This window comes from Corvus kubaryi, unplaced genomic scaffold (genome assembly GCF_017639235.1).
Source record: "Corvus kubaryi isolate FWS band 111438036 unplaced genomic scaffold, C.kubaryi_AGA036_p1.0 37396, whole genome shotgun sequence".
Taxonomy (NCBI): domain Eukaryota; kingdom Metazoa; phylum Chordata; class Aves; order Passeriformes; family Corvidae; genus Corvus; species Corvus kubaryi.
Genome location: NW_024581135.1, coordinates 15,763,661 through 15,773,840, shown reverse-complemented (window position 1 = coordinate 15,773,840; position 10,180 = coordinate 15,763,661). Strand labels below are relative to the sequence as shown.

At 55.9% G+C, this 10,180-nt stretch overlaps 2 protein-coding genes across 2 annotated transcripts in view; both read left to right on the top strand.

Moving 5' to 3' along the window:
* Positions 1-27: 27 nt before the first annotated feature.
* Positions 28-9,619, top strand: ATG9A (autophagy related 9A). Its single transcript, XM_042041064.1, has 12 exons — positions 28-1,169; positions 1,465-1,626; positions 1,730-1,871; positions 2,817-3,565; positions 3,892-4,045; positions 4,267-4,446; positions 5,275-5,520; positions 5,811-6,031; positions 6,453-6,570; positions 6,740-6,962; positions 7,105-7,247; positions 7,352-9,619. The coding sequence occupies exons 1-12, from the start codon at positions 1,141-1,143 to the stop codon at positions 7,355-7,357; spliced, it is 2,373 nt and encodes a 790-aa protein (XP_041896998.1). The 5' UTR covers positions 28-1,140; the 3' UTR covers positions 7,358-9,619.
* Positions 9,620-9,862: 243 nt separating this feature from the next.
* Positions 9,863-10,180, top strand: part of ABCB6 (ATP binding cassette subfamily B member 6 (Langereis blood group)) — a 7,116-nt gene continuing 6,798 nt past the window's right edge. The window contains exon 1 of the mRNA XM_042041063.1: positions 9,863-9,956. The gene's annotated coding sequence lies outside the window, so the exon portion shown is untranslated. The remainder of the gene's footprint in view (positions 9,957-10,180) is intronic.

The following is a 10,180-nucleotide window of genomic DNA, read 5'->3' as shown; positions in this document are numbered from 1 at the left end:
GTCCTACAGGTGCTTCTAGGAACATTTGCGAGAGTGGCGATGGTACTGTTGTAGTTACAGTTAACGCTTTATATTCTTAACAGGATTTTATTGCTGGCGTGGCATTTACAATCAGAGTAGCACAGGATTTCTGTAGGCAGAATCAGTGTAGTACAATTTTATAAGTAGCATAGAACAGAATTTCTTAGTTTGTGGTTTCTAATAATCTAGACTCTCTACAGATCTGGTCATATCTTAATATATGGTTTGCTGTATCATCATAACGATCATAATGTAGACTCAAAAATCACATAAAATAATGCGAGTCAAGCAGATGACAATGGGGGTGTCCCTGGTACTGCGGAGTCCTGGGTCTCACTGCCCGGCAGCAGCTATGATACAAGTTCCCACTTAGGATTAGTAACTCCATGATTTTGTGGATAGTGCTCTGGGTGCTGTTATTACTTCCCTGTTCTGTGACGGGGTCATCACCTCTGTTGGGTTGGCCGTGTGCCTGGGACCTTCAAGGACAGCACGGAAGAGAGTAATCAGCCTGGTGCCAAGGAATCTTGAGGCCAATAGGGAGCAGAAGGAGGAACCCATTTGATTTTTCTACTTGGTTCACAGGACCTTCAGCACCAGATAAGTGGGGAAAGGGTGACCTACTAACAAATGATGCACTCGGTGACAGAGAAGGGCTGCTTGCTTTATAGAATGGTGTTAGTTATGCTGACTACATTGCTGGGGTCAGGACCAGGAGCTAGGTGCCACTAAATGCATTTTTGCCTGTCTCTGTCTTGTTCTGCCCTATCCACCCTTGTGCAGCCTGAGTGCAGGCTGAGTTTCTGCTCTGTGCTGGACAGACCTCACTATGGGTGTTGAGTGGAGGAAGAAAAGAGCATGAATGAAGCCAAGTCCTTCTACCCCAGCTGTGCTTTACCTGGGCAGAGTGTGTTTTCCTGCAGTGGGGAACCAACTTGCTGATGAGTAGGGGTGGAAGAGGTTTTCTCTTGGTGGTGAAGGGAGACTTGGCTGAGGAGCTGTGGAATACCAGTGGGACAGAAGCCTCTCCATCCTTCATCAGAGAGGAGTCTCCATGCTGTTCTCCTTGACTGTAGCTTTCACGTCTATAACCTGCATCAGAAGAATGGCTTCACGTGCATGCTCATTGGAGAGATCTTTGAGCTCATGTAAGTGCAGGTTTCCCTCTGTTGTGGCTGTGACAGCTGCTGGGGAACAGCCAAGGGCACTTGCCAAGCTCTTGCGGCTGTGTGGGTGGAAGGGTTCCTTTCATAGTTGTCGTCTCCCCTTCATTAGGATTTTCCATGCCCCAGACCTGCACTTCACTTTGAGAAACCATTGCCTGTGAGCTTTCCTGCTGCCATGGCTGTGGGATTGCATCTCCATGGCATATGACCCTGGCTGCTTCATGTTTTGGGGCAGAGCAGAAAGGTGATTCCCTCACAACATTCTCTTTTTTCACAGGCAGTTCATCTTTGTGGTGGCATTCACCACCTTTCTTATCAGCTGTGTTGATTATGACATCCTCTTTGCCAACAAAGCATTAAATCACAGCCAGCATCCGAGTGAGCCCGTTAAGGTGACTCTGCCAGATGCTTTCCTGCCTCCAAATGTCTGCAGTGCAAGGTAGGGGCAGTGGAGGGCATGTTAGCCACTGCTCTTGTTTTCTTAAGTACTCAGGGCTCCTGTCTGGGCCTGTATCCCACTACTTGCCTCTTCCTGCTTGCAGAATCCAGGCAAACAGCTTCCTCATCTGCATCCTGGTGATAGCTGGAGTTTTCTGGATCCACCGACTCGTCAAGTTTATCTACAACATTTGCTGCTACTGGGAGATTCACTCCTTCTACATCAATGCCCTGAAAATCCCCATGGTAAGTCTCTGAGCCAGGGGCCACGTGTGGGGCTGCTGAGGGTCATGGGAGGCATTTGCTGGGTGGTTGCAATTTGCCTTTACGCCTCTCCACTTCTCAGTTGAACTGAGCGCTCTTCCCTCTGCTCCATAACCACATGGCCTCCTTTCAGCCTCTTCTCCAGCAGCCAGCTTATTCTGTGTTAACCCCTCTCTGCCCGGTCAGCCTCTCTGCCTGCTGGTGCGTGCTTCTGCCATATGCCACCCAGTATGTGTATTCTTCAGCGGTGGCCTTTTCTGTGATGCCTTCCACAGAGAAAGCATAAGCAAGGATATCCTCATACCTCTCTGGGATGTGGACAACCTCAGCTTCCTTGTTTACTTGGGAGGTTTGGAGCTACTTAGTTGTGAAGGTCACACAGGAGATCAGTGTGTCACAGATGGGGTTTGAGGCTGGCACATACATCCTAGTCCAGAGTCCTTGCTCTAATGGACAACATGAAAAGGCATCCTTTTCACATGATGTGCGCATCCTTTGAAGGGAGAAAGTGTCTTGAGAAAGGTGGGGTGAGCCAAGAGGCTTGGTTTGTCCCCAGTTTTTCCATGGGCTCCCTCTGGGACACTGTTTAAGTCCCTTCCTTGTTTGTTTCTCCCTACTGACTCCAAATGGCAGCTCTGGGAGGACCCATGCAAGCCTGGACCTGTGTTTGTGCCTCCAGGGAAGCTGGTGCACGAGTGGCTGGGAAACAGTCATTTGTGCTAATCTAGGGGATAAAGGGCACCAGGGCAAGGTGTGGGGTTTGCCTGCTGCAGGCTGAAGCAGTGCCAGAGGGTGCCTCATGTCCTGGTGTTATGGACTTTGTTAGCACCCCAGGTGCGTGCTGGGAGCTGCTACTTCAGTGGGCTCAGCCTGGCTTCTGTCCCTGGATGCTTCTTGCCCCTAATCTTGCTGCTTGTCCCCTTCCAGTCCACCCTGCCCTACTACACCTGGCAGGAGGTGCAGGCTCGCATTGTGCAGATCCAGAAGGAGCACCAGATATGCATCCACAAGAAGGAGCTGACAGAGCTGGACATCTATCACCGCATCCTTCGTTTCAAGAACTACATGGTGGCCATGGTGAACAAGTCACTGCTGCCCATCCGCTTCCGCCTGCCCCTGCTAGGAGACACCGTCTTCTACACGCGTGGGCTCAAGTACAACTTTGAGCTCATCTTCTTCTGGGGTCCCGGCTCCCTCTTTGAGAACGAGTGGAGCTTGAAGGCCGAATACAAGCGGGCCGGGAACCGCCTGGAGCTGGCTGAGAAGCTCAGTACTCGCATCCTCTGGATTGGCATTGCTAACTTTCTCCTCTGTCCCCTCATCCTCATCTGGCAGATCCTCTATGCTTTCTTCAGCTACACAGAGATCCTGAAGCGGGAGCCAGGCAGCCTGGGTGCCCGCTGCTGGTCTCTCTATGGCCGCTGTTACCTCCGACACTTCAACGAGCTGGATCACGAACTGCACTCACGCCTCAGCAAGGGGTACAAGCCAGCTTCCAAGTACATGAACTGCTTTATCTCCCCGCTTCTCACCATCGTGGCCAAGAACGTGGCCTTCTTTGCTGGCTCCATCCTGGCTGTGCTCATCGCTCTCACCATCTATGATGAGGACGTGCTTGCGGTTGAGCACGTCCTGACCACGGTCACCCTGCTCGGGGTGGGCATCACGGTGTGCAGGTGAGGTGGGTCTGTGCTGCCCCTGTGCTCCTGGCAGCGCTGTAGGGAGCAGTGGGGCTGGCAGCAATCCATGTAAACATGCTCTTGGCTTGCAAATGGATGTGAATCTGCGTGAGTGAGGGGCATGGCTGGGGAGAGGCCGGACCGGGCTGGAGAAAGGGGGTAGTAGTGATCCTGGCTGCAGTGGTTGTATGATATGAGGGCCTGGGCTGGTCGGAAGGTTACAGATGGAGCTGTGATATGGGCCAGTCACCTTGCCCTCCCAAGATGACATCTCCCAGGAACTGAGGTGTAATGCTGTGGTGTTTCCCTGTCCTGTCCTGCAGGTCCTTCATCCCTGACCAGCACCTGGTCTTTTGCCCAGAGCAGCTGCTGCGAGTCATCCTGGCACACATCCACTACATGCCTGACCACTGGCAGGGCAACGCCCACCGCTACGAGACCAGGGATGAGTTTGCCCAGCTCTTCCAGTACAAAGCGGTGAGCTTGGCTTAACTGGGGAGCTGGGGACTCGCCCCTATCCCTGCAGGAGGGAGAAGCTGCTGGAGAGCTCAGCAGCTCCTGGGCTTGTAGAGGAACAAGGCAGCATCCTCAGAGATACCCTGCCTCAGAAGACGGAGGGCCACATCTAGGGGCTGCCTTTGGGATTGTGGGTTTTTTGAACCTCAAGCTTGTGCTGAACCCATTATTTCTGTGCTCAGGTCTTCATCCTGGAAGAGCTTCTAAGTCCCATCATTACCCCCTTGATCCTCATCATCTGCCTGCGGCCCAAGTCCTTGGACATTGTTGACTTCTTCCGTAACTTCACCGTGGAGGTGGTGGGCGTGGGTGACACCTGCTCCTTTGCCCAGATGGACGTGCGCCAGCACGGCCACCCAGCGGTAGGTCCTGGGTTGCCCACTGGCATGTCTGGTCCTTTAGACCCATGAGAGGCCCTAACTCACCACTCCTGGCAGCTCACAGCCCAGCCACCCACCTCTTGGTAGGGTGTCTGGGTTTGGCAACACAGGTCACCAGCTCCAGAAGGCTCTTGTGGCCCAGCTGTGATTATTGACCAGATGCTTTGGGAATCAGGCTGTGTCATTTCTTTGATGTCATTGCATGTTTTCACAGCCAAGGGTTCTGTGTCCTCAGGAGAGTGGAATGGGGATATTTGGACATTTAGAAAGTGTGACCACTAAGAAGCTGACCTGCTTGTGCTCAGGAGAGAATCAGCCTAGAGGAAATGGGAAGCATTTTCCATTATGCAAAATCTACGATGGAGGGAAAAGGGGTTCATTTTTTTTGTGTACCTGGGAATTTGGGTTACTTGTCTAGGGAAAGACTTCTTAGTGACACAGACGTAAACGAGGAAAGAGGTGAACTCATTGTGGCAGGAAGCTTTTAAGAAGGAATGTCCTGCTGTGAGCTGGAGAGTGCAAGATAAGGCATTCAGCTCTGTATTTTGTGACTGTTCCCAGCTCCCCAGTTCCCTTGCAGCAATTCATGCGCTGGGATGGAGGTGGAACACACTGTGCTTGTTGCTTCTTCCCCAGGCTGAGAGGGCTGAATGAGCATGGGGACTTTCAGTGTAGCACCTGCTACATAGGGAGCCATGGGCTTGATTGGGCTGGGTGTTGCATGCTTTGCCCAGACTGATTGCAAGATTTCCAGGGCTGGCAGGGTTGTAAAGCAGATCCTGTCTCTCATTACCTGTCTGTTGTCCACAGTGGATGTCAGCAGGAAAGACGGAGGCCTCCATTTACCAGCAGGCCGAGGATGGCAAGACGGAGCTATCCCTCATGCACTTTGCTATCACCAACCCCAAGTGGCAGCCACCCCGTGAGAGCACAGCCTTCATCGGCTTTCTGAAGGAGCGGGTGCACCGGGACAGCAGCGTGGCACTGGCTCAGCAGGCTGTGCTCCCTGAAAATGCCCTCTTCAGCTCCATCCAGTCCCTGCAGTCGGAGTCAGAGGTGCCCAGGCTCAGGGCATGTGGGTTGTTCTTGGGGTGCTTACTAGATGCTGGCAAATTCATTGTCAGGCCCTCCGGGCAATTTTGCCTTTGTCTGGGATGTGTCTGGGGATGCAAATGTGATAGATCAGCACTATCTGGGACACTTCTGGGTTTCTAGAGAAGGTAACAGCTTGTCCTAGAGCCCTGTGAGTTGGGAGAGGGGCCAAGATAGCCCAGCTCTGTGTTTCTGGTGGGATCAGTCCTCCAGCTCTGCACAAGACAGTGACTCTTTCCCTTTCAACTCTGCAGCCTCACAGTCTGATTGCCAATGTGATAGCGGGCTCCTCGGCGCTGGGCTTCCACATGAGCCGGGATGGACAGGCTTCCCGCCATCTCTCGGAAGTGGCCTCAGCTCTGCGTTCCTTCTCCCCACTCCAGTCTGCCCAGCAGGCTTCCAGTGGCTTCCAGGCATCGGGAAGGGATGGAGAGGGAGCCCAGCCTCGTGGCACCAGTGCCATGACAGCCTCTGGGTAAGCTGCTGGCTGGAGAAGGGCAGCCAGACACCTTGCACATTCCTTTACCCTTTGTGCAAATTGCATCCTGTTGTCCTAGATGCATGGTGGCATTTATCTTGGACAGCAAGGGACATTCACAAGCAGAGTAAGACCCAGGATTAGGTGCTAGGTGCCAGGTGCTAAGGCTGGCCCCAAAGGATAGGGTAAGGGTCCTGTTGTTCTCCTGTAGGTACCACAGTGGTGAGAGACCCCCATGTAGGGAAGAGGCAGTGCCATAGCAGGGCTGGTCACCTTGTGTAGTTGGGGAGATGCTGCAGAGAGCCTCTTCGTACCCAGCTCCGGAGCTGATCTCAGTGAGCCTGACATTAGAGTGGAGAGGGGCTGGGCAGTGTGGGGGCCCCTGGGTAGCAAACACTACTGGTGTGTTCCATGGCAGTGCTGATGCAAGGACTGTGAGTTCGGGGAGCAGCGCCTGGGAGGGTCAACTGCAGAGCATGATCCTGTCGGAGTACGCCTCCACTGAAATGAGTCTTCATGCACTCTACATGCACGAGGTGAGCAACCCAGAGCTGGGCTGGCCAGAGGGACACGGAGCAAGGCAGGCAGGGGACTGCCCTGTCTGTCATGATGAGAAAACCAGTGTGTATGCAGTGCTGCAGAGAGGGTGTGTTTGGGCATCTGGTTTCTCCCACACAGCTGAGTCACTCATGTTTTGGCCTGCAGTTGCACAAGCAGCATGCCCAGCTGGAGCCCGAGCGGCATACTTGGCATCGAAGAGAGAGTGACGAGAGTGGGGAGAGCGCCCATGAGGAGCTGGATGCTCAGCGGGGTGGCCCTGTCCCCATTCCCCGTTCTGCCAGCTACCCCTTCTCCTCACCTCGGCAGCCTGCCGAGGAGACGGCCACACTGCAGACTGGTTTCCAGCGGCGATACGGTGGCATCACAGGTACAGGAGCCAGGGCAGAGGTTCGAGTTCAGGTCAGAGCTCTGTAACTGATGCCCTTTATGGACTGGCACGAGCAGCCTGCCTGCTGTGAGACACTGGCAGTCCCCCAAGTAGCTAATCTAACATCTTGCCTCTCTTGCAGACCCAGGCACAGTGCACAGGGCCCCATCACACTTCTCCCGCCTCCCTCTGGGAGGCTGGGCCGAGGACGGGCAGTCAGCGAGGCACCCAGAGCCCGTGCCAGAGGAGAGCTCAGAGGACGAGCTTCCGCCACAGATCCACAAGGTAAGGGTGATGGCTATGGCCGAGAGCGGCAAGGTGTGCTCTGATGCCAGGTTGGGGTGCTGGCAGGTGGTCTCAGTAGGTGCCACATTCTCTCTGTCTTGCAGGTATAGCCTGGCAGACTGGGGATCTCATGGGGCTTGCAGTTTGGGAGCCACCTGGGCAGCAAGATGCGGCATCAGCTTGTTTCTTCTCTGGTCCTGAGTGGACATTTTGTTGCCATCAATTGCCGAAGAGACAAAACTGCCAGGCTGGCGGCTTTGCTGTGGCACCTTGTGTCCAGCCATGTGTCAAGTCAGCACCACTCTGACTTGTGGGGTGAATGCGTGTGTGAGTACATAACCTGTGTCCATGTTCACATCTGTGTTGTCCATGTCGGAGGATCTCTGCAGAGCCTGTGGAAGCTGACATGACTAGCAGTGAGGAGCTGCTAGTGGACTGACTTGGAGGTGGCAGCAGCAGCTGCTCTTCAGAGGGATGTGAGATGGCATCAGCTCCATCGAGATGTGCACCCGAAGCTGGGACCTGCCACCAAAATGAGGGCAAGAGTTGTTGAGGGTGGTCTAGCTCAGCCTGTAGCACCACACTGCCCTGCCTGCAGCCCTGAGGAGGTGCCTAGGACCACGTGAGTCCTCCCAGAGAGGACCAGTGTTGTGCCCTTCAGCCCAAGCAGGACAACAGTGGGGCAGTCACCCAACGCTCTGCCCTAGCACCCTGCAGAGGGATGGGCCCTGGTGTCTGCTGCTGGTATGAGTACAGGTGGGATACAGAGCTGGTGGGAACAGCTCTGGCTCGATCCAGGGATGCTGCAGCTCTTCCCTGACTCATGACAGCTGGCCCATTCCCTGCATGCAAGGAAGGGTCATTGGGGTGATGCCTCTGTGCCGGGGCAGCAGCATCCTCCCCATGTGTGGCACCCATGGGATGTGGGCTACTAGTGGGCCCTCCTGCAGTGCCAAAGACACCCCAGTGTGGAGCAGCCCAGCATCTTCCAGGAGTGCTCACAGCCCCCTCAGAGCCCACCCTGAAGGGTGTGTTGGTTCCTTTTCCCCAGGCCCAGAAAAGGCCTCTTTCCCCATGCTCAGGTGCTGTCATATTGGGTCTGTCCTCCTGATGCAGCTGTTCCTGTGGAACTGGGCCTTTCCTCTTCCCAGGCAAAGGCTTTGGTTCACCTCGAATCTTCATCCAGAGGTTCCCAGCTCCTCCTTTCCTCCTGAAACCTTCCTTTTGCTTGCAATGTGGTTTCAGCTGCTGTGGAGACCATACACCATGCAGCTGTCTCATGCCTGGCAGAGCAAGGAGGGGCATCCTGAACCCAGAAGGGAGAGGCACAACTCAGCCAAGCCTTGGGATGGTGGTGGGGAATCAGGATCCCAGCTGTGCAGTGTGACCTCAGACAAGAACATCCCACCATCCTTCTGTTCTCCCTCTCTTCTCTTTGCAGTTTCTGGGGGTTTGCATCTCAGCTAACTCCTGCCCACAACTTGCTTTCCATTCCCCTTGCCTCTGGCAGGGGCAGCTTGCTTTTGCCATGCCCTCTGCGACCACTGCACATCCTCCTCTGCTGTCCCTCTTCTTCTCTCCCTCTTCCTTCTGCCATCCCTCTTCTCCTGCCAGGGTTATTGCCCTCTGCCCTTTGAGCCTGGGACGGCTCCAAGCCACCTGCTGCCAGCACTTCCACACCCAGGTAGCCTGGGCATGAGCAGGGCTAAGGGGGCTTGCACAGGAGCAGGCTCTTTGGGGGGTAGCAGGCTCCCTGTTGCCATGGGGATGGCTGGGCAGGGCTGGAGCTACCACTGCTCTGGGGTCTGTATGAGATCAAGCAGTGCGTGCTAAAGCAGAGCTCAGAGTGGGGATCAGCTCTTGAGTGCTGGGGTCAGGGCTCTGTGGACCTGGGTGCTGCTGGGGTCCTTCCACGGAGAAGTGGCTGCATCTGCTCCACAGCAGCTTCAGCTTGGGACTGTCATGGCTTGATATAAGGAAGCTGAAAGCACATCTCCCAGGATCACAGATTTTCCAGTGGCTTCTCTTGGCACCCAGGCTGCTGCCTCCCCTCACTGGGCCTATGGCACACTGTGTCTGGGCTTCCCAATGGAGTCGCTGCTGGTCTGTACAGCTGAACGGCTGGAGGCAGTGCCCTGGGGCAGGGGGAAACTCTGGATCTTTCCCTGGGCTGGCAGGAGGGAGAGGCCAGGCACAGCAGGCCCAAGTCTTTGCCGCATGTTTTGCTTGTGTCGTCAGTGTCCCATGTGCATGGCGAGCCACTCTTCCTCATCTCCTCCTGAGATGCGCAGGCACGGGGGTCCTGGGTATTGTACCCCCGTGCCCTTGCTGTACAGCTGTATAGCCGTCTAATAAAGATGGGGTGTATCATCCCTGCCTGTGTTCGAGTCTCCCTTCGCTCTGTGGTACCGTGCAGCCCACCTTGGCCCGGCCTGCAATGGTAGCAGAAGGCTGTGAGGAGCTTGCCGGCTGCTCCGGCGGCACTGGGAGCTCCAAGGAGCGTAGTCCCAGCCACGGGAGGCGGCAGGGGCTATATTTATCCTCACTGCCGTGAGGGCAGTACCGCGTCCTGCCTGACCTCTGGCGGGAGGCCCCACTGGGGCTCAAGGGGCTATCGCGGCACCGCAGGGCCGGGCTGACGGCGGCGATAAACGAGAGCGGGGCGTCTCACGGCGGAGGCGGAGACCCTCCGCTGCCACCGGCCTAAGGGTGCGTCCCACAGCATCGACCCCTCCCCATCCCCGGCACTGCGGGGGAGGTCCGTGCCGCCCAGGGTTGGGCACCGGGGCCCGGGGAAGGGACACACGCCGGAGTCGCAGTGCCGGGAGCGAGGCGGGCGGGCAGGAGCCGGCGGTGCCGGCGCGGGGCGGGGAGCGGGGCGGGGCGGAGCGGCGCTGGGGCCCGGCTGGCAGCGGCGGGCGGCGGCGCGGAGC

What these genes read in the sequence shown, in the direction of transcription:
- ATG9A (XM_042041064.1), top strand. Translation starts at nt 1,141, where the DNA reads ATGCTCATTGGAGAGATCTTTGAGCTCAT. An exon ending in GGAGAGATCTTTGAGCTCAT is followed by an intron (nt 1,170 to 1,464) that starts GTAAGTGCAGGT and finishes CTTTTTTCACAG; the next exon opens with GCAGTTCATCTTTGTGGTGG. An exon ending in GCGATACGGTGGCATCACAG is followed by an intron (nt 6,963 to 7,104) that starts GTACAGGAGCCA and finishes CCTCTCTTGCAG; the next exon opens with ACCCAGGCACAGTGCACAGG.